Here is a 24167-nt window from a genome sequence, read left to right on the forward strand (position 1 = left end):
GGGAGAGGGAGGGAGAGAGAGAGCACATCAGCATAGTGTGTGGTATGGGTTCACAGTAAAGCAATACTGGCAAATAATGCCCAAACATAGGTACATGACAGCTGTGCCAGGCGAAATCTGACTCAAAGTGCACATTGGTGCTTCGTTGTTTTGAAAATGGTGCGAATGCTGCGGGACGGACACAAACAAATTCAGTGATATAGTCGGAACTGGTCCAGGGAGCACCAGCTTTGTACTTTGGGTCGGATCTCACCTACATGTAGAGTAACTTTAAAATGAATAATAGATGATATACCAAATAACGTGCAACTAGACTTGGGAGGGAATGGGACGTTAATAGTGCTTCGTTGGGTGATAACTTTAAAACGCAGAACTGAGCCCTCCGGATACGGGGGTCGACCTATAACCGGGTCGACTTACAACCGGTAAAATACGGTATGCATAATACTGTACATCTATTAGTAGTACAGACACCTGGGAAAGTTGGGTGCACTGTGACACAATGCTTCAGACAACACTGGGACAATAACAACTAGCACTTACCTGCCAGCAAACATTGGGCGGCTTGTTTTGAAGAAGAAACTGTGTTAACGGCGACGGTTCTAGTTCATATTTATCGAACGGCAGCTTATTTATCGTCAGCGGGGGGTTTGAGTTACATGAGAAGACGATTATGGGGTGTGCTTTGCGCACCGGCTGGACATGGCACGAGGACATACATAGCCAGACAAGACAGTTGAAATATCACAAAGCACACGGGCAGCAGCAAGTTCTGGAATCAGAGTGATGAAGGGTGTGTTCGATTGGTTGGATCCGGATCCCGATCGATTGCCTGGACCATTCGGATCCTCCCAGGCCCAATCAAACAAATGTGGAGTTTTCGTGCCCAAAAAAGGTTGATTGGCAAAAGGATTCGTTGAATCCGGTCAACCCTGCTCCGCGAGGTGGGTTGGCCGGATCCGACCCATCCGTCGGACTCCAATCCGGATCTGACCAATCGATAGGGTGCGAATCCAGTGGATCCGGTTGGTCTAGATCCAGATTCTACCAATCGAACATGCCCAAACAGCAATACAACTTGGCACTAACAGACAGAGACAAACAAGAACACGGACACAGGGCAAAGACAAGCTTCCTGTGTGCTTGGAAGAAACAAGCAACAGCACAGGCTACACCAACACAGATTGAGACTACACAGTTTACACAGCTTGGCTTTCAAGACTCACCAGTGATGCCATGCTGGAATCTTGCCAGAAGCCTTCGGGAATGGGCCAGTGAGGCCGTGGAGGTACTGTGCGAGGGTCGTGCTTGACGTAGATCATACGCATGCACGAGTGCCACGGCAGAGGCGTCGGCCCAGACATGGCAGACGCGCCAGATGACGCGTCAGGTCGTCCCTGATCGCCAGTATCCTCATCTCGTAGAGAAGTCGACCTGCCTATCGTCCTTGCGCCATCTGGTCGCGACTGGGCACCGTTGGACACCGGACCAGGGTTTGTGGTATCTTCTAACAGATCCATTGGCTCGTCTCCGGGAAGCGAAGTTCCTATAGCGGGTCAGAGAAGCAATACGAATTCAAATCCAACAAACAAGCAAGCAAAAATGTTCAGCACCTTCATACAATGTGTGAGACAAAAAAGCAGGGTCCAAAACATCAGCATTACAGTGTAGTACAGTACAGTGCAGGATCATGTCTGTCTATCAATATGTTCATCTGTGTGTGTGTCTCTCTCTCCCTCTCCCTCTCCCCCCCCCCCCCCCCCTCTCTCACACACACACACACACACACACACACACACACACACACACACACACACACACCGCAAAGTGGCAAATGGTCAAGACTCTAATCACGCACAGACACACAGAGAAACACGTACCATTGACAGACTCGGCGATTGGCTGGCCGCAGAGCGCAAACGCAGGCTCACTACCAGCTTGCTTCTCAAAGCGCAGAACTACACCAGTATGAATAACTTTCGAGGCTATGGACTCGAGACATTGCTGCAAGACCTTAGGAGACGTCACCAAGTAAGACTTGCCTGCAAGGTAGAAGACAGACGACCACCATAACAGAGATCAGAACTGTCGTAAGTTAACGTCCAAAGCTAATATTATTAGCTACTGCAGTTACAAGCAAGTAGACTTGCTCACTGCCATGACTGGTTACGCGGGTCTCCCCCAAAGAGGGGAGAGAGAGGTACAAAAGGAATCTTGGAAAGATGACTCAACTGGCTATTGAACTGCCCAACGGCCGACACCCTCTGAGATCCCCAAACTCTGGGTGGACTTGGAAATGATTCCACTTATGGGCTCACCACAACTCAGTAAGTGGGCGAAGACAAGGTGCAGAAAAGGGATTGATGGCATTAAGGTATCATCCGTCCCGGGATCCAACTGCATTCACCCCTGCCCCAGTGAATGCAATACTTGCTGCTAGTGTGGGCGGCTACATCAGAGTCAATCTGATAAAGGCTTCGCTGGCACCATTGATTACACAAGAGTTACCCTAGCCAAAAGTAGTCCATCGGTCAACAGATACGTATATTTCAAATAGAAAGTATATGAACCCTGACACCAACAAAGGTGACAGGTACAACATCACACCTTCAAGCAGCCGAGCCCGTTGGCAACAGACCTAACGCTATCTGGTAAAAAACTTAAACACACACACGAAGGCACGCACGCACACACATGCATGCACGCACAAGCACACAAAACCACTGTCGTTTCTGTATAGGAGCATACGGCTTGCAAGTGATGACATCGAACGCTAGCAAGAAAGTTTCCGGTTCCACCGACACTGGTGCCATTGCTATGGACAGATAATACACATTCTGATGCTCTTTCCTATGCATTCTTCATTCAGTCATCTATTTTATTCCAAGCAATACATGGCTGGGGTAGCCAATGACCACTTTGCGTGGCGAATGCAGGGTTTTTATAGCCAACCACAGTCAGCTTGGTATCGCCGCTGGATCACTTTCGTCCTTTCCGCGCTTCTCTAATTGAGTCTTAAGAGGTATACCAGTGTGTTTCCATGACAACTGAAAAACTGTCTGACGTAGAGAAGTGTGAGTTTGAACATGTGTCACTCCATTCAAGTTTTCATTCATCTTGGGCACCCTGTAAGAAGACCTTAGGGTCTGTTGGGAATGCCCAAGTAAAATAATAAAATACAATACAATACAATACAAGTCCCTATCACTGTCCATAACAAGACATAACTTGCTTCGCAATATAAGATCAGAGCTCACATGGGACAGGAGAAGAGCACCACAGACACTACTGACCTCCTGTAGCATCACTCATCAACGACAGGTCCAACTCAGTGAAGGTGGCTTGGTTGGCACGCTCGTACAACGACGGGTGACGACCAGGAATGCGCAACATCAGTGTGAACAAACGCTGGTCCCACCGGAATGGCTCCTTCGTCAGGTCCGACCCAAACAGGCTGGTTGACATCGGTAACTCAAGCTGCATGCAGAAGCACACACAGAACACACACACACACACACACAAACGCGCACGCACGCACACAAAACACACCGACTTTATGTCATCTAGACTGGCATCTGCCTTAGTCTGGACCAAAGCTGTTGGAAGACCAAAACACGACATAAAAATACACATCAGGAAGAGCAAAGCAACTACTGGTATGTTCGGTCGGTTTAATCACAGGGTGTTTTTTGAAACAGAAACCAGCGACTTTGAAGTAAAACAGCTACACTAGTGAACTGTCAGCAGTAGATGAAGCTAAAGAAACGTAAAGAAACGTAAATAGTACGTGTGAACATCACTTGCAAACCAGGGTGCTAACTCTCGCCTTGACAAATGCTAAGCTAAACCGACCAGGCATGTGAAGCTCAAATCTGCTTACTCTATACACGCACATGCACGCGCACGCACACACCCTGGGGATGCATGAATGTGGTAAACTAGCTGATGCTAGACTTTGTGTGGCACAGTGTGAAAAACAGTCCATTGGCCACACAACAATGGTACTTAAGTTATGCTAGGTGAAATATGCACCAACGTGTGCATATGTGGCGCCTAGGGCTGAGTCGGGTAGCATTTTCTTCGGTTATCGGGTCCGGGTAGTTTTCCACGGGTAGCACGGGTACCCGATCGGGTAATGTTCCCATGGTAAGACCACAATGCACACCGGCCCCTTCCCTTACACACTGCCACTGGGTAGACATGCGTGAATTACTTGCACACGTGCACTGTAGACCTCTCTAGAGAAAGAGTAGAGGAGCTCTCTCTACTCTTTCTACATGTCATCTGCGACTTCGGGTTTTCAGGTACGATTCGGTACCCGTCTACCCGAGGTCCTCACGGCTAACACGGGTACCCGACTACCCGTGAACACCACTAGTGGCGCCCCAGACATGCACAGCCTTGACGCCCTGGAAAGTGGTATGAATGCTGTTGCCTGATGGACGTACGACCTTAATGACTCGTGTACAAATAGAGTGATGTCATGGGAACTTGTCCAAGGCGCCAGCTTGGCACTTTGGGTCAGACTTCACCAAGGCCAGCTGTAAATCTGCTACTGGGATGTTTTTGATTTTTTTGGAATAGCCTCTGTATGTATGTGCGTGTGTGTGTGTGTGTGTGTGTGTGTATGTGTGTGTGTGTGTGTGTGTGTGTGTGTGTGTGTGTGTGTGCGTGTATGTGTGCATGCATGGATGCATATGTGCGCGACAACATCATCCTAAATCTCCGCCACATGTCCTGTGTGACATGCTCTGCCAACTTTCCTACAGTTTTTTCTTCTTCTTCCTTTTCAAGTAATGCTACGGATGTTCAACATAACAGATGGCTTTCCTGGGCACAGGTTAGCATGGGCAAGGAGCAGTGAGCCAGGGAGGGGGGCTACAAGGACTAGGGGTGCATACACTGGCAGTACACTGTGTGTGTGTGTGTGTGTGTGTGTGTGTGTGTGTGTGTGTGTGTGTGTGTGTGTGTGTGTGTGTGTGTGTGTGTGTGTGTGTGTGTGTGTGTGTGTGTGTGTGTGTGTGTGTGTGTGTGTGTGTGTGTGTGTGTGTGTGTGTGTGTGTGTGTGTGTGTGTGTGTGTGTGTGTGTGTGTGTGTGTGTGTGTGTGTGTGTGTGTGTGTGTGTGTGTGTGTGTGTGTGTGTGTGTGTGTGTGTGTGTGTGTGTGTGTGTGTGTGTGTGTGTGTGTGTGTGTGTGTGTGTGTGTGTGTGTGTGTGTGCTACTTACCTGGTCAAGAACACTGCATGTGCTAGTGTGCATGCGCCCCACGTCGGTAAGCATGATAATAACCGCTGGTTCCTGTATCGTTGGATTGCGTCCCTATACGCCAGACAATGTGCATTCAGAAACACACAGACAGACAGACAATACTTAGCTGATAGCTCACGTTTTCTATGCACAGACGTGCATTCGACGTGCAGAGAAGGCAGGCACTCTCCAACCCGTGCGATGAAGGCTGGGTGCAAATAGGGCAAGCTTTGCAGGACACATGCCACGAATTGGCGGAGACGAGAAAGACAACAAGTATGACAGGAGTGTTCTAGAATGTAGTATCACTATACTGTCCGATATGTATAGCATATACATTACACACTCATATCTCTACGTCTGGACCTCAAAGTTACGGGCAACTTGGTATACTGCCTAGTACTGGGCATCCTCTGGGCGAGTTTTAGTCAAAATATTACTACTCCTCTGCCAACATTTGTGGAAATAGTGATATCATATGCCAGATCTCTGGTCATTCCCCATCAAAATGTATGTGATTCAGAGTTACGGACATTTCTAGTTATGGGCAATGCATGGTCCCCGACTGCCTGGATAAGAGATATGAGTGTATATTAGGGCTGAAACAATTATACCGATAACTCGCATATCGATCGCTAAGGGTGCAATCGATAATCGTTAGTGTTCGAAACGAGTGCTAATGATTTCTTACGCATGCATACCAGCAACAGTATTCTAGCCCTTGCACTCCATCCGGTAGTGAACACGGGTGCAATCATGTACTTTCAAGCGCAGCAAAATTGATTTGTGGCTTTGAAAGAGATCGGGAGAGAAGGCTTTGTCTTTTCGGTTCATTTGTGGGAGAGGTCGGAGATGAAAGAAGTTGCCAGAGGGTGATGACAAGATTCTTCACTCTGGAAACAAGACAAAATACTCTAGTTCATGTTGATAAAACCAGCCAGATGTCAACAGTGCGATGCGGCAAGTTTCTAGCGTAGCAAAGGCATTGTGGAATTTCTTCATTATCTGGTGTTCGAGGTACATGAGTAGGACCGACAAGAATCGATAAAACCAATATATCGATCGTTAATGATATTGGTTGATCGTTAGGAGTTACTGAATGATCATTTCAGCCCTAGTGTATATACAGGTAGACTCCCTTTAATTCGAACCTCAAATTGCCAGGCCCTGACTTCGAATTATCCAGAACTTCTAATTATCCAAATGCAGCCCCATGCACTGATATGTATGTCAAAATGCTTGAAATCGCTTGCTGAATATTTTTTGCATATTTTTACTTGCATCAACGAAACATAGGTACGGGTCATGTATAACGGATCATCATAACACTGGATCGACACAAAACCATTTTGACATCTTCTAGTGAAGAAGTTGTCAGTCACTAAGAAGTTGTCAGTCACTGCAGCTTTCCTGAAACAATTTCAACGGAAAAGAACTGCGCTGCCCAATCGGCGTCATGAAAGGCCGTTGGACAGCAGCACGTCGTTCTGAAGAACGGAAGTGGAGCAAAGGCATAGACAATATTTACGACAATAGTGTTGTTGTGCGCCAACATCTCCGCGCACGAGCTGGCGCGGTAAGAAAGGCCATCGAAATCCGCGAAGAGAGTCAGCCACCAGGAAGAAGTCGTCTTCAATCAAACCTTTGCAATTTGCCTCGCACGGGCTTGAATCAAATTTCGAGAGAAGGTGGGTTTCTTGAACGCTATAGTCGATCCTGCAGCGGACCATCGATCGATTTTTGAGCTACTCTTGGCTAGAGAAGGAGAAAAGAATGAACTTCGAATTACAAGGATAGCAACTCAATCTCACTTCGAAATAAGCGTTCAAAGGACATAGCCAATGTACTGTAAACAGCTCTTCTGTACGAAGACTGGGTTCGAATTATCCAACCGGCGCACTTTTCGTACTTCGAATTATGCATTCGATTTTGACTTGAAGTGACTTGCAGAAGATCGGTACGACGAAAAAGTTCGAATTACACGGAATGTTCGAATTATACCGTATTCGAATTAGAGGGAGTCTACCTGTACATGCATGTAGAGCATGCCACGTGGACACCATACACAACACCAAATTCACAACGCACTGCATACCAGTACCTCGCACACACAGCACTCGTGTACAGTCAAGAACAAGAATTCAGAACAAACAAAACCGGATTTCTCTGCTAGAAAACTGCCCATTCCACACAGCAGTGAACAACAGCCTGGTGGTGTCTTACAGTTCCATAAGAATCCGTATTGGATGAAGCGCGTGGCAAGTTGAGCAGATCAAACGTCTCCTTCAAGGCAACACCCGTAGTAGAAGTTCCAGACGCTCTCATGTACTTGAGCTCCGATGTGAACGTTGACAGGGGCTCTTTCCAACCAGACTGTCAAGAGATAGAGCAGGGACAACACCAGAAGCAGCAGTAGCATCAGTGGCAGCACCAGAAGCAGCAGTGGCAGCAAAAGAAGCAGCAGCAGCAGCACCAGCACCAGCAGCATAGATTCGAGAAAATAATACAAAATCATAACCCCAAGTGAAGAGAGCCCAGCTCTGCGTACAGATAAGGCCTCACAAGGCCAAAGCTGACATAACTTGGTGCACAACCGCCTGCAACAATCAAGTGTTGCAATACAGTCAACCGTGCGAATAATGACAGGCTATCGGGCAGGAGGAAAGTGCTGCTGCAGTACTGTCGGGCGCCGAAGGACGGCCAGGCTAGAATCTCATCACTTTTTAAGAACGGTCTAGGCTGGATTTTTCGCAGGTAAGAACGGAAACTGAAATGTCCACTATAAGGTACACTCAGAAGTAACACTCTGCATAAATACATGTAGGTTTGGATGATGCATTCCTGTAATTACCTGGTAAGTCAAAACATGTGAACTGGCAGGTGTGCACACATGTACATGTATGTGTCACCATGCAACGCACGTGTACCATGTGTACTGATACATGCAGGTATGGTCCACAAGCAAACGTTCCTACATACAATGGATACTGTAAACCGTGAAATTATTGCCATGGTCTAATTTCTGCGAAATTCGCGACCGCGTGGGAATCGCGAAAAGGAGATCCATGAAAGCAAGAGTCCATAAACAAGAGTATGCAACTGTGATCTCTTTTCTATGGGCCAGATGCGCGGCGCGCTGCCTTCATTACATCATTCAGCTGCAGTCCGCGCACTGCGGAAAATCAAACACCGCACTTTCCCTCCAGTTTGAAATGAACTTTCGTACGAAACTGGAGTTCACGCGCCAGAATTCAGAGATTGTGTAGGTACTGGAACGAATCGAGCAAAAACGGATGGGCTCGTGCGAGAAATTGAGAGTTTGAATGCATGTTTCAGAGCATGATGAAGGCAAGTTACGTAATGAAGGCAGCGCGCCGCGCACTGACCCATAACCACAGTTGCATACTCTTGTTTATGCACTCTTGATGAAAGGTTTAGCAAGAATGCCACAGGTTTAGCAAGAATGCCATTCTGCAATCGCAAAATTAAAACCTCGCAAACCTGTCCGGATTCTGAAAACGCGAACTAAAAACGCCGCGAAAATTTCACGCTTTACAGTATGTAAAATCATGTACATGCATGACTGTACAGTCCATTTCAAAACTATAGATGCGTAAGGTTTTTGAAATATTTCAAATTTGGCTGGAACTTTTTGAGAATAGTTTTCGGAATATTGCTCAGGTCCGCTCCACAATTACTCTCATATAGTTTCTAAACGATTGGATAACAGACGCCCAATTTGGAAAAATTTATGCACAAAGTGATCACAGATTTTATGTAGTATAGATGCTGGCATACCGGTTTTTGCCTAGGTACGCGTCTATAGTTTTCAAATGGACTGTAGATCTACCATCGAATAAGAACGAAATGGCTGTGTTCGCAAAAAATTTTTTTTAAAAACGGGCTAATCTAGAGCCCTAAGAGCTTGGATCTCAGCTTAGCAGCACAGTTTGAATCGTGAAAGTCGGTTGAAGTTGAGCAAGATGCCGAACAAGAAAGTGAGGTAGAGTTGTTGTGCCATTCCGAGACGCGGTGAAGTAGTTTGGAGAGGCCACGGAAGTGTCCCTGGTGTGCCCATGGAGCTGAGACCTACCAGGATGGATTCTCTTAGTCCTGGCCTTTCCAAAAAGCCCAGGATGATGAAAATCCATCAGGGCAAACAGAAATGAGAATAAATTTTGTTCGGAGCTATGTGCCCAAACCACAACAGCAGAGTCAGTGCACTGGAACGCCAGTGGACAGGAGAAAAGCATCCAGCATGCAAAGGGTTAACGACATAAAATGTTAGTGACTTCGGGATGACGAAACCAGCCAACTGCACAGTCAGCTTTGCGTATAACGACACTCGGCGGGGCATCAGAAAAGTGTCCTTACTCGCGAAGTGTCCTTATACCCGAAGTCTCATTCTATGTATAGGGACCTTTCGCAATCGCTACGAATCGAATGCGAAACGAAAGTTTGATTCGGCTCGTAATCGTTTCGTTGAAAACAGATTCAGGTTTCGCAAGTCGTCATGCAAATGTGCATGGCAACTACGAATACGGCCGGTAGCTTGGCGTACGGGTTTTTACACGCACACGTGCATGGATCATGGAATCAAGGGAAAAAATGTGTACCTGGCAAAACATGTGTACCTATCCAAATAAATGTGTACCCGACGGATTCGGAGCGCGCCACGAATGAAGAGGCTTCCATTCGTGAAAACGAGTTCTCCACAGGGACTCTGACGAATCCTCGAACCTAGGTGACGAATCAGCATTCGTTTCGTATCCGTACGCGTGATGCGAAAGGTCCCTAATTACAGTTAGATGAGACTTTGCTCTGGGCATGGTAATTCTGTCGTTATACCCGAATTGTCGTTATATCCGCAGTCGTTATTGGCGAAGTTGACTGTACATACCGTAAAGCCTTGTATAAAAGCCGCACTTGAATAGAAGCCGCAATTTTGGGCCCATCAAATCACACAAAAGCCTGGTTTTAGTGTTGACATACATAGAAATACCTGTCTTGTGTAGAAGCCTGTCTCATATAGAAGCCTGCAAAATTTCACCAAGAAAGTCATAGAAGCCGCGGCTTTTATACACGACACACCGGTACTAAATATGGAGATTGAGTACTAAATCTGCAAACACTTTGTAGACATATTTAGTACTCAATCTCCATACCGGAATTACGAATTCAAAATATAACGAACTATTTTAATTTGTGAAATCGTTAATTTAAAAATTTTGTTTATGAAATTGGTCTTTACAGTATGGCATAGTGCTTGCCCAGGACTGTACTGAAAATAGCGTTGAGAAGCAGTGGAGCTTGCTAAACATCAAACTCAAATCTCGGTATTTTGCAGCTGCTGTACCGCTAAAGAATATCGCATTTTGTTAAAGGTTGTTTTACTAAACTCCAACAAATCGCAGGCAGCATATGGCGACAGAAAGTCCGAGGCAAATGCCACTACAAATTACAACACCTGGAACTGTTTCAAATCTCTAGTACTTTATATACAATGACGTCATTATTGTGTGGTGCTTACCTTTACACAAAATGGTGGCTCGTCAAACGTTACCAGCATATATCGATCGAGGTTGTTGGGTACTCTTGCTCGTATCTGCTCAAAACGGACGACACAGATTGAACGGACAAAATTTCACAATACGACAGCCGAGGTAAAACTCCAACTGAGTCACATTTACCTTCACAAACGTTTCCACAGCACCTTTCGCGATGTCAAGCAAAGTTACACCTGAGTATGTGCGTTGATTCATCGACGCACTTGTGTCGACGAGAAAAACAATGATACCCATGACTGTGTGCACTTCTCTGCGCCCCTAGCCGTTCTGAGTACGAAGAAGAGTGCATTTGTGGCTTGAACATGGATAACAAACTATTTTGATTTTGTCTCCACAGCGGCACCCTGCAGCTGCCAACAATGAGGCATTCTGCGCCTCATATAAAGTCAAGCATTCTGCGTGCGCGTAGATCGACGTCTCTATCCCGATGCATGTCGTACTCGTAGGGCCAGGGGGATTTCGCGGGCCCGGGCAGGCGGGCACGGGCTGAGAATCTTGCAAGCTTGAGATCCAGGCGAAGCGCCAGCACCCCAAATCAAGACTTTTTTATTTTCCGTGGCGGGAAATCGAGCTTTTCCAGGTATCTACAGCCTGTAGAAATTCAACGCTGAGAATTTCCAACTATTGTCCGGCTTTGGCCCTCTGCCACTGACCTATCCTTTGAAGGAGAATGCTGAAACCAGTTGGTTGCTCTTCAGTAGTTCTTTCTCTATCGTACACATATTTTTGTATGTCGACACATGCTGTGTGCGACGACGTAGACACTTCTCAACACTTGAGTGACTTGAATTTGGCCATGATGACCGAATGTCATTGGACCGTGGAGTCGAGTAGAGGGCTCAGGCTCGATCGGCACAACGGGTACGTATAGCACAAGGGTAGGGCTAATGATATATCAAGTTGTTTGCTGTGCACAACCTTGGGGCGGAATTCGGCACGAAATTCTCTGCTCGCCAACTGTTGAGTATACCATGCAATACGTAGGTTTAAACTCATGTTGCAGTGCTATCACGGTTGCAACCCTCTTTCAAATGTTGACATAGCCAACAACCACATAATCCATATCAAATCTTGCCCCTTGTTTTCTTTCTAATTGTGAAAAATAGAAATAATACCAGTCCTAATCATTGGAAAATGCAAATCACGGTCTATTATCGACACATCGTACTGTCGCGGACATGGAAATCCAGTCGATTGACCGGGGCCGGCACCCTCAGCACGTACAGAACGTTGCATGCAGTGCACATGTTGATCCAATGCGACCATCAGCAGCGCAAGATAAACCGTGCTACGGCTGCATGGCCAGCGCCCTGGGGCCGCTATACGTGCGACCGGATTTCCATGTCCACGACAGTAGTACCATGCAGCCTGGTAGTGCATTTGGAGCAGGAAAGTGAATGGTAGCACTGCGGTGGTGAACACATGAGCTGATGATAACCATCGTCGTCTTGTTGGTTTGTGTTGTCTCCAGTTCATTGCAGGTTGAACGAGGAATGAACGTCTACTCTTTCTTTCCAAAACTGGCTGGGCGCACGCCAATGAGACGGAAGCTAGTGCCAAACTAGTCCTTGGAAGTTTTGTTGTGCTGCTGGACTTTCAATCATCATGTAAAGTATATTCCGGTTTCTGAGTCTTCGTGTGCGCCTGAAGAGCTACACTGTGTAGAGATGTTGGAAGTTTATCCTGCTCACGACACTGCACCAAGTACAAGCACTTCCTCGGCACTGCCTGAGCCCTGTTCTGTGTTTACTGTGACCAGGAGAAGCAACTAGAAATTTGGAGCTTGAGCTGGAACGCTGGTGCTCTCTCTCTCTCTCTCTCTCTCTCTCTCTCTCTCTCTCTCTCTCTCTCTCTCTCTCTCTCTCTCTCTCTCTCTCTCTCTCTCTCTCTCTCTCCGTTCTGCCACTGTCCGAAACCGGTGCATGTGCTAGCATGTCGAAGCGCATTGTGTCTGAGTCAATCACTCACTCTCCTGCTCCTCCCTCATATGCCCAAGACAGTATGACCAACTGTGAATACAGTTCGCGCCCACATGTGAACTTGTGTGGTTCTCTTGTAGTAAGCTGCCACGTGTGTACTTGCACGTGTTGTGTACATGTGTGTGTGTGTGCGTGTGTATCTATGGGACTGCGTTCTCCTATTCTCTCTCCGGTGCCTTCGAGGCCCACGCAACCCTTGTGGCAGTGGCTCGACAGCACAGGGCAGGAGTGTGCGCGCGTGCATGTGTATATGTGGGTGTGTGTGCGCGCGCGCGCGCGCGTGTGCATGCGCATGTGGGTGTGCGCGCGTGCATGCAGATGTGTGTGTGGGTGTGTGCGCACGCTGATGCTCAGCTCTCCAGAATGATGTCCGTGTGCGTAGCCAGTGTATGGTGGCAACATAGCCTTCCTTCATGTATATGTGTATGCGCATACTATTTGGGATGCTTTACTGTTTTTGGTGGGATCCAGTTACATAGTTTTCTGTTCAATTATTTATGTTTATACAGCTGCTGTATGCATGTATTTGTAGTGCAACTTTCTGTCTTTCTGCTGGTCAATTTGTCGTCTTGATGGTGTTCTAATACTGATATACATAGAAAATATTACCCTCAGAAAGTGTGCTCGTTGTGAAGTTGTCCTTCTTTGGGCTCAAACCATTGCTCGTGTATAGGTAGATACATATCAGTGGGTTCGATTGGTGGCGAGAGGTCAGCCTAAATTGTTTGGGGCGGAATTCGGCACGAAATCCACGCTGAGTACTTTTTGACGACGAGTTGCGTCGGTCTTGAAAACTCTGGCGAGAAAGCGAGGAAAATGATGTCGCTTGGAGCTTTCCGCGAAACTTAGGGCAGCTAATGCCCGCACCTTCCCAAACATTGCCTCGGAACAAGACGATACCACCAGGGAAGCTCTTGTGAGCAAGGGATAAAATAGTCTCTTTTTGGCGATATTGAGCTGAGTTTCAAATTTCCCGGGCCTGGGGTCGGATTTGGAAAATAAAAGTGCAACTTTTAGGGCTCTTTTTCGGTGCTGGCGCTTCGCCTGATCCAGCCGTTTTATGCATTTCGAATTTTTTAATTATTTTATGGGTACAAAAATCATTTTCCGGCTTTCAGAATTTTTGCCACCCCGGCCCCCTAGCCCTGCATGCTGGCCTAGCCTATAATGCTATAATTATGCCAGTTATGACATCATATGATACAATCGCAATAAAATTTTTTGCGATTGTATCAAATGATGTAATCAGTTGAATCAGTGTGGCAATGACGCACTTAATTAATGCGTCATTGCCACACTGATTGACTAAGGGTGGCCACGTCATCATGCGAATTATTTTGTCCAAAATTGAAATTCAAAAAGCGAAAAAAACGGTCAAAATGTTTTTAAAGAAAATTCAAAAAATCCCCCAAAATGCAGAAAAAATTCGATCCGTTGCCATGGTTTTTACAGTACTCGTACCCAATAGTTCCAAAAAAAACAAAAAAATCCACAAACTGCTTATCATGTGTGTCTGTGTGCTTCCAAATTCGGGGATGGGTGTCTAAAGGTGAAAGGTCAAATGTGTGTGTATTTGAAAGTACTGTTTTCACATGTCAAACTTGGTAATATATTGAGCAGCACATGTACCCTCCTGATGTGACATCACTGTCGTTCTCCAAAAACGGCCAAAATTCAATCCTGATGGGGCCAAAATTCCAAAAAAATTCAAAGTGCGAAAATCCAACAAAAATTCAAAAATAATTGACAACATTTTGTGGACAAGCCTACTGATTGCACACGTCACGGCATGGAAAAGTGGCGCCGTGCTGGAATTCAAAAATAATTTTATTATTATACAGTGTATATTGAGCCAAGGATTAATTTATACAAAAGAAAAATGGACCAAGGAACTACAAGTTACGCTATAAGCATTATTAATAATCGCAATCAATTATACAGACAAGCTGAATCGACAGAATGAAGTTGAAGACACTGCAGCTGTACTTATAAGTTATGGTTGATAAATATGGTGGTAAAGACACACCTGGCAGCATGGCGGTAAACACACGCCTGACCACACACGCTCTCTAGGCTGCAAAGTTCTGAATCGACATTTGTATTATACTTTATTCATGCAATGTAAAACGGTGGAGAAATAAGGCTGCGTTTACACGACAACGCTGGGGGCGAAAACGCAACGAAATCCTTCCGGATCCATGGTTCATTTACACGGTACGTGGAGCAAAACGCAAAAGTTGTACACCAAAACGGAAGAAAACCAAAACGCTGGCCAATGTGGAATAATTTGAAAACGGAAATGTTCTGCCGGATAAATTATTTGGGTGTGTAAACAGTCGGAACCAGGGAGTAGTACAATACCGGTATTGTACTACTCCCTGGTCGGAACGGTGTGCTGGCCTCGTTTCCGTCACGTTTGTTTCGTTTTCGGCCGTTTTTACGGATCCGACAATCCAAAAAATTGTTTTTACAATTTTCGTCATGTGACGTGTGTTGCCGTGTGCCTGTTTTCAACCATTACTTGAGTGTGATTGGTGCTTCCACGGCTTAGAGAAATAACACTAAGAACAACAGCAGCGAAATTTACAAGTGTGAATTTTAACAATGAAAGCGAGAGCATTGACGAATGCGTGTACTAACACTAAACTTGCAACTGAGAAATGAACAAAGAAGAGAAAGAAAGAAGGAAGGACAAAGTGATAACAAATAACAGCTGTACATTACACCTAGAACATTAAAACGGCCAAGCTTGGCCACACCAAACATGACACGCCGTTACTTGAACAATTTCAACCCAATTATCTGACTATCTTTCTGTACACACAAATTAGGCTTATACAGACGCTGACAGATGGCTTCCAAACTGTTTAACTGTAGTCCATAACCATGACCACCACGGCACAATACAGTGAAAGAAGAGTCGGAATACGAATTGCAACAATCAAGACTAGCCAACAGAGGATTGTACACTGAAGACTTGCTACCACGAAACCTATGCACAACACTAACATTCTCACCGGCACTCTCACGATCAATACAATCGTCGCTCTCCGACTCATTGCTCCCTTCACCGTCCGTCCCATCATCCGCTTCCTCTGCGCTCTCTCTGTTATCCCGCCTGACTTGGTCCATTGAACGGGACTCGGCCGTCACCCTGCTGTCACGTCCCTCCTTGCGCCCTTGTCCGTTGAGTGCGTAGCTTCTGTTGTAGTTGGCTGTTGATCGTCTTGGTCTTTCAATAGTGGGCTTGGATGGTGGATTAGTTGTGGTTGCTATAGATTGCATTGTTGGTAGTGTTAATGCCACTGTCGGTGTTGCTCGCGATCTGTCACTGGCAAGCTCCACCGCCGCAAGAGCCGACGGCGGAGGATCAGGAGGAGGCAGTGGGACCGGGACCGCAACCGGCACCACCCCCGGCCAGCCAAAGCCGCCGGGGGCACTGACGAAGGAACCACCGACGGCAGGAGCAAAGGCGGCGACACAAGCCGGCCCGATGAGCCACCACGCCCACCCTCCTCCACCACCGCCACCAGCGACGGCGGAGCAAGCACAGTCTGTGAGCCAGGATCCGCAAGTTGTGTAGGTAACGGTTGTTTTCTAGGTCGCCCGTACGAAAACTTGTTTGAATCCTTATTTTCTCAACACCATTTCTTCACATTTTCATCGTTTTATTGCACATTGTCTCCACAGTTTTACATTACAAGTGTAAACAAATTTAATGTCGATCCAGCTTGTATTACTGATTGCGGTTATCAAATTGTTGTCTCCCCGCCGTTTGTTCAAAATACGAGAGGTCATCATTTCTTGTAAGCAGTCATGATATTCTTTTACGCGACCACGCTATAACCGATACGCACTGTACTAACTTGTACAGTATACAGTACGGATCGGCTATAGCGTTAGTGTTTGATTTTCGTGAAAATATCACTATAGGCGATATAATATACTGTACAAGTTAGTACAGTGCGTATCGGTTATAGCGTGGTCGCGTAAAAGAATATCATGACTGCTTACAAGAAATGATGACCTCTCGTATTTTGAGGCATGCCTAAGTATGCATATTGCCTATAGTAATATTATTACTATAGGCAATATGCATACTTAGGCATGCCTGACAAATGCGTGTATGGTGTCATTCGAATCAGTGCAGCGTGCAGAAGCGTGCTGTGCATGTGACTGTGCAATACGCGCAGTGCAGAGCTACTTCCTGCGGAAACAAAAACTTCGTGACTTTTTGACATGAGTTTTCAAGGAATGTGTTCTTTTGCAGGCCCGGCGGAACCGGTCCGGTTGGTCAGGTCATGGCCGGACCAACTTTTAGGCCACAAACGTGTGTTTACTGTGAGGAGGTCATGTGTATACCCGCCATATCGTACACAGCATGAAAGGCTAAGGTATGACCGCACCAATCCCAAACTGCTTCCGCCGGTCCTGTTTTGGGAGAGAAACACTTCAACACATTCAATCGACATATCAACAATATCTACAGGATCGATTCGTGGGAGTAGAGTAGGGCTCAAACGATTAGTCCGATTAACCGGTTGCAGACCGGTTACGAAGAATTAACGGTTAACCGATAAAGATAACGGTTACGCAGTAACTTTTCAGTCAATTTGTCAAGTATCAGGTCGTTGCAAAGTATGCACTTTCGCAGGCTGTCGCACGCGTAGGCAATCTCTGGGCTGTCAACTCGGTCATATCTGGTCTCTTGGTGTGAGAGTATGTATGAATGAGCATGCAAGAGAATGTACATGTGTGCGTTGTACTGAATAGGGTACATTTTTTGAATGAGTATAGTCAAATGTATGGTTAAAAAAGAGTCCGCAGGATTGCCGTGGCTTATAGGTTATAACCGTTAAACCGACCGTTAACTGTTACGGGTAAAACCGTGACCGTTTGAGCCCTAGAGTAGAGTCTCAGTCTGGGTCGCCATCGCTCGACTCATCACCGCTGAAACCGTTCCAAGTGGCAGGTCGATCGACGCGTGATGTCGTATGTCACGGAGAAGCTTCTCCGCGTCCCTGATCGTCTTCGCTGTTACCTGAATGCCTGCTCCAACATCTCGGCCGAGACCACGGTAGCGCTTCAGCGCTGGTACTCATTACGGCCTCCGATCTCGCTCGAGGATGCCCCGAAACAACAAGCACAGCCAACGCCAAACATTTCGAATTTTCTCCGAGGGATATCATAGTCGTACCAGCGCTTCCTGGCTGCCGCGATCAGATCTCGCCACATGTACGATGTATACTTTTTTATGATCATAACTATAGCCGATGAAAAATGTATGCAATAAGATCATTTTGACACAGAAATCGTATCATTATAGCCGATATATTACTATAGCCGATCCGATATGTATAGAAAGGGGTGGTTTACGAAAATGAATTTGAGAATACGATCACTATTATAGTGATCGCATTCTCAAATTCATTTTCATAAACTATACTAAGGGAGTGATAATACCTCTTATAGTATAAGAGGTATTATCACTCCCTTAGTATTGACTCACATAGATTTTTGCCATACCTAACCAGTCAAATATTCCTGCATATTTCACTCCTTAGGGCTATATTGGCTGATTATATTTGACTGCTTAGGGGTTGCGCAGTTGAACGGTGCCTAGTGCAGCATTGTCACTGCATGAGTAGGTGGTGGTGCAACGGTTGCGCAATCATAAAACCGGGATTCATGAGGCAGTTATCGTTCTGGAATTTGAAATACGGACTGTTTGTCGTGATAAATCTAATATTGACTTCGTACTTGGTCAGTATAGGAAATAAAAACCTCGTAAAAGACCTCGGCTTCGCCTCGGTCTTTTACTCGGCTTTTATTTCCTATATTAACTTCGTACTCAGTCAATATTAGATACTTATTACTATAGCCGACAACCCTATAGCCGCGATCCGTACTGTACCGTAAAGTCGCGGATAAAAGGCGGGTTTGCATACAAGCACATCGCGGAAAGAAGCCTGAAAATCAAACGGGTCAAATGCATAATTATTATAAGCCTGTCGCGCGTAGAAGCCTGGCTTCTATGCAAGCGCGGATCGGGTAGGTCAAGAGTGCATGCGCTATGTACGGTGCATAGTAAAACTGCCGCCATACCGTGGTAGTCAGTGGTAGATCTACGATCTACGCGTGTCGCGCGTAGAAGCCTGGCTTCTATGTGCATACAAGCCTGGCAAAAATATCAGTGGTGCATATTAAAAACCATGGTTTGCATACAAGCCTGGCTTGTATTTAATAAAGCCTGATGCAGAAAGCGGCTTATGTGCTTATAAGCCCGGCTTTTATCCGCGACTTTACGGTAGGTCCTTTCTCTTTGCATAAAATAAATTCTAGTATTTTACTAGTAAAGATTTTCCTAGTGGCTAATGTTTGTTGGAGAGGAGATCAAAGGACATGCCTGATCTACACGACCTCACTCGCTTGTACTGCAAGCAAGAGTATGAATTATTATAACCGGTGGCTTTGGCTTACAGTATACTCTTGCTACAGGTGCTGAAGTAGAGAGCTCGAGCGTCATCATGCCTGCAGCAAAGCCAGTCGTTCGTAAACGCACTTTGCAACAACATTTGGTAGATTTTCGGCGATTCTCAAAGCCGGGAACCCTCCAAAATCGGCAACAAGCTTAGCGATTTTTCGGTAAGTCTCATTTTCGGCGAGTTTTTCAGGCGGCCGATTTGGGGCAGGCCTACCGATTATATTATATGCCCACAATGATTACCGGCAACTTGCAAATGAAAAATGAAAAAAAACAAGAGAAAGAAAGAAGGACAAAGTGATAATACATACATGTACATGCAAGAGTCCATAAACACAACAAAAAAAACTGTTTATGGACTGTTGGTACATGTAACAGCAGTACATTTCACCTACATTGTAGAACACGAACAGCCAAGCTTGACCACATCAAGCACGACACGTTACTTGAACAATTTCAAGTTTTCACCTAATTACTTGTACATGTACATGTGTAGAAAGGAAAAGGACATTATGGATACGAGTTAAGAGTAACTCTCCATCACTGTAACATGATACTAACTTATATACAGGCAGAAAGTGCAATAACTAGGCACAAAACTGATAGAGTACTGAGACATTCGACGTCCTGACACCTAGCTTCAACACATCTCCGTAGCGCTAACCGACAGCCTTCCACCTTGGAAGGTTCACGGTTATGGAAAGACCAAAGAGGGGAAGGCAAGCGCAACGAAAACGAGCAAAAGCTACAGTCCCAACGGAACAAAGAATGTCGATAGTTACTGGACGATGACGAGACCAGTACGATATTTGACAAAGCGGTCTAACTACAATTTGAAGCAGCAAAGCAGCACACCACCCAACTTGGGTGGGTCATAAATATCAAAGATAAGTAAAGAAATGGGAAGCTTTGCGAAAACGAATTGTACAAGCCGAAAGCCAAACTCCTACAGTACTCCTCATGCATGACATTGTGATGGACTACATAATATACAATGTAGTTGACTACAAAACAAGTTGTTTCACACGACGTACGTTTCGCCGTATGGTTCGTGACGGCTCATCAGGTGTGCAATTTGAAACTCGGATGTTGAGCCATAATTATAGGTTAGTGCATGGCAGGGAGGGCCTTATGGCTTGTTAGTGCCCGACAGGTTAGCCTGAGGGCCGTAGGCCCGAGGGCTACCCTGAAGGGCACAAACAAGCCATAAGACCCTCCCTGCCATGCACTAACTATTTTAGAACGAGGTTACATGCATTATCTCACTTCCATCATGCTTGTGTACCATTATATTGGGTAGTTTTGTGGTTTGTGTGCAGAGAGACTTTGTGTGGTATGAAAGAATATTTTTTCTGGTAAGTTATGGTAACTCAGCACCACTTAGGACTACTAAAAGTAGAATAGAAGCAAATGAAATGCTGGGCTCTTATTGCGAGCTTCATTCTTATTCATAGCTTGTGGAGCTATTTAGGGGATTTGAGAGCCCCTTGTCGATACCTTTAATGACTTCGATCTTCGGTTTTTATAGGTTTCCGCAAGCTGTTGACAAAGGAAATTCGTACAGATGAAAGAATACGGGAGGCAAAAACCGTACACACTTCTGAAATGCGTAGCTTTTAGTAGTACACCGTACATTTTATGCAGAGTTCATTATCTGCACCGTACTATAATGCATACAGGGAGTTGTACGCACCAGTTTAGAGCATATTCAGCGGGCTTTAAACTAATCCAAGGCCCTCGACGCGTCATCAAGAGTAGTAAAATAACGATTGAGCGGGCTTTAAACTCTGATAAGGCCCTTGGCGGGAATGTCGCTGATTGGTCGTTTCCTGGACAACGAGACAGACCTCGTTCTAAATAAATGTAGAAAGGAAAAGGACATATGGATACGAGTTAAGAGTAACTCTCCATCACTGTAACATGATACTATATAGTCAGAAAGTGCAATAACTAGGCACAAAACTGACAGAGTACTGAGACATTCGACGTCCTGACACCTAGCTTCAACACATCTCCGTAGCGCTAACCGACAGCCTTCCAACTTGGAAGGTTCACGGCTTTGTCAAATATCGTACTGGTCTCGTCATCGTCCAGTAACTATCGACATTCTGTGTTCCGCTGGGACTGTAGCTTTTGCTCGTTTTCGTTGCGCTTGCCTTCCCCTCTTTGGTCTTTCCATAACCGTGAACCTTCCAAGTTGGAAGGCTGTCGGTTAGCGCTACGGAGATGTGTTGAAGCTAGGTGTCAGGACGTCGAATGTCCCAGTACTCTGTCAGTTTTGTGCCTAGTTATTGCACTTTCTGACTGTATATAGTATCATGTTACAGTGATGGAGAGTTACTCTTAACTCGTATCCATATGTCCTTTTCCTTTCTACAATTATTTATGGCTCAACATCCGAGTTTCAAACATGTACATGTATTCTATCTTTCTGTACACACAAATTCGGCTCGTACAAACGCTGATAAATGGCTTCCAAAAAAATTAAAGTCCATAACCATGACGACCACGGCACAATACAGTGAAACAAGAGTCGGAATACGGATTGCAACAGTCAGGACTAGCTAGCAGAAGATTGTACACTCGGAAGACTTTCTATTACAAAACCTACGCACAGCACAAACACTCTGGCTTGGGAGATCTGGTTGGGAGATCTGGCCACATTCCATATACATAATTGAAAATTGAAAATAATTGCAATTTTAGAATTTAAAAATAAACAACGAGGAGATAACACTTTTTAATTTTTTTATTATATTTTCAAGGATTCTCCAGAGGCAAATGGATGCCTATCAAAGGGAGTCTCCTGGGGAAAGGAAGTGAAGGTGGGTTTAAAATAGCAATATTGAACAAATTCCGCCGTCATCACCGTACGACAAAGAAGTCAAGAACGTTTCCAAAATCGGTTTTCATGTCACAATCATCAGTGGAATTATCGCGACTGGGGGTTATCCATACGAAACAATGATGTTAAAGTATGCAATAATGACTATGGACTCGAATGGAGAGCCAAGGATTAATTTATAGAAAAGAAAAGGGAGCAATGAACTACAGGTTACGCTATACTGTCCACTAACACCACCAGTTACTAAACAATCAGCTCATGCGATAACATTGCACGACACTGACCGACGGTACTGACGTTCTACAACTAACTGGCTAACAGCTCTATATAGCACATCTTGGATGCGCACTCCAACAGCCTTCCAACTTGGAAGGTTCTAAGTTATAGAAATAACATAAGGAGGGGAAGGTGAGCGCGACCAAGATAAGCATGAGCTGAAAGTCTCAGCTGTGAAGGATGGTGGCGGATGTTCATGCATGTCGATGCAGTTCAAGTTAGTAGTTGTAGAACGTCAGTACCGTCGGTCAGTGCCGTGCAATGTTATCGCCATGAGCTGATTGTTTAGTAACTGGTGGTGTTAGTGGATATTAATCATATTATAGCGTACCGGTAACTTGTAGTTCCATGGGCCAATTGCGGTCAACCGTGCTTTTATAAGAAGGAAATGGTGCTTTTAGTGACATTTTACATACAAATCCCCATCTAGTAGGGTGCAGTCACCCATTTTTGGTGGAAGTGTGCGAGTTCGATTGGGAATAAAGGAGCCTTCGGAAGGGAGCGTCTCAGCTTCCTCGGACCAAGACCATTCGACTCTTAAAAGGTGGCTGGGGTGGTACAAATTTTTAGGGGTAATTTTGACTACATTTTGACTGCATTTTTGAGTTTATCGGCAAGGTGGAGATGAAATTTGGCAATATTTTTCGGTGAATCTCTGGAGAAGAGCCTTCTCTATGATCTAGCCTCCTCAGTCCTCGTATAGCCTACGGTTTTATTTTTAGTAATAGGTACAACGAATTATGGTTTTATTTTTACCGGCATATGGACAAAATTTGAAAAAGTTTCATGAAAGGTCTGTGTTATTTTTCCACAGACCTTTCATAAAACATTTTCTCCAAAAGTAAAAAAAATAGAAGTATAGCTATTCCTTAGGCCTGTGGGATTGCCCTATCAAAATTTAATAATAATAATAATAATAATAATAATAACTTAGAAGTTGCGACTTCGGCGGTAATAGTCATGAAGTTGATTGTTCCAACTAGGAACACACACTTGACACTTGACTGACTCACGACTGCCACGAGAGCAGTATATAAGTGGTGCTTTTCAGGCACAATCTTCCTCAGCCTACCGAGTCAAGCTGAACTGATGAGGGGTGAATTCCCCGAAACACTGTGTATTGAGCAGGGAGTGGTGCTTTCTTGCAGGTTTGCCGAGAGGAAGGTGCGACGTGCTCCTCGTGTGCTCCGGATGGCAGTCGTGAGTCAGTCAAGTGTCAAGTTCGGCAAGAAGCGTGTGTTCCTAGTTGGAACAATCAACCTAACTTAACTAGTAATAATAATAATAGTCTGGCTGTCTGCATCATTGAGTAATAATAATAATAATAATAATAAGTCACTATGGGAAGTCACTATGTCAATCGCCATAACAGGTCAGCAAAATATCTCCACTGGACATTGCGCAGGAAGTATGGTGCATCGGACATTTCGAATAAGTACACAAGTCGCCAACTCACCAACGTCGTGTACAGTGCTGAAACGGATGTGTCAATCTACTGGGAAGTGCCAACTTCCAACAGCAGCGCCCGTTGGAGCAAACAGACCCGACATTATTATCAAGGGCAAAGATGAAGCGTTCCTTGTGGACGTAAGTGTCCCTCTGGATAGGAATATCCGCCGAAAATCTGTGGAAAAGATACAGAAATATCAAGGCCTGAAGCGTGAGGTGGAGCAGATGTGGCAGGTGTGGGCCAAGATCGTGCCAGTGATTGTGGGGGCATTAGGTGGCTTAACCCCCTCGACTGCTGACTTTGTGAGGGAACTGGATGC

General features: G+C 45.4%; 1 protein-coding gene across 1 annotated transcript in view; it reads right to left on the bottom strand.

Annotated features, from left to right (window-relative positions):
* Nucleotides 1–11259, bottom strand: part of LOC135808333 (integrator complex subunit 6-like) — a 24596-nt gene extending 13337 nt beyond the window's left edge. The window contains exons 1-8 of the mRNA XM_065321506.1: nt 10938–11259; nt 10778–10852; nt 7471–7620; nt 5227–5319; nt 3294–3477; nt 1881–2042; nt 1227–1546; nt 544–696 (exon numbers count right to left, since the gene is read on the bottom strand). Coding sequence (XP_065177578.1) covers nt 544–696; nt 1227–1546; nt 1881–2042; nt 3294–3477; nt 5227–5319; nt 7471–7620; nt 10778–10852; nt 10938–11048 — 1248 coding nt within the window. The 5' untranslated portion in view covers nt 11049–11259. The remainder of the gene's footprint in view (nt 1–543; nt 697–1226; nt 1547–1880; nt 2043–3293; nt 3478–5226; nt 5320–7470; nt 7621–10777; nt 10853–10937) is intronic.
* Between the last annotated feature and the right edge of the window lie 12908 nt (nt 11260–24167).

This window comes from Sycon ciliatum, chromosome 2, assembly GCF_964019385.1.
Source record: "Sycon ciliatum chromosome 2, ocSycCili1.1, whole genome shotgun sequence".
In the NCBI taxonomy this organism is placed as follows: domain Eukaryota; kingdom Metazoa; phylum Porifera; class Calcarea; order Leucosolenida; family Sycettidae; genus Sycon; species Sycon ciliatum.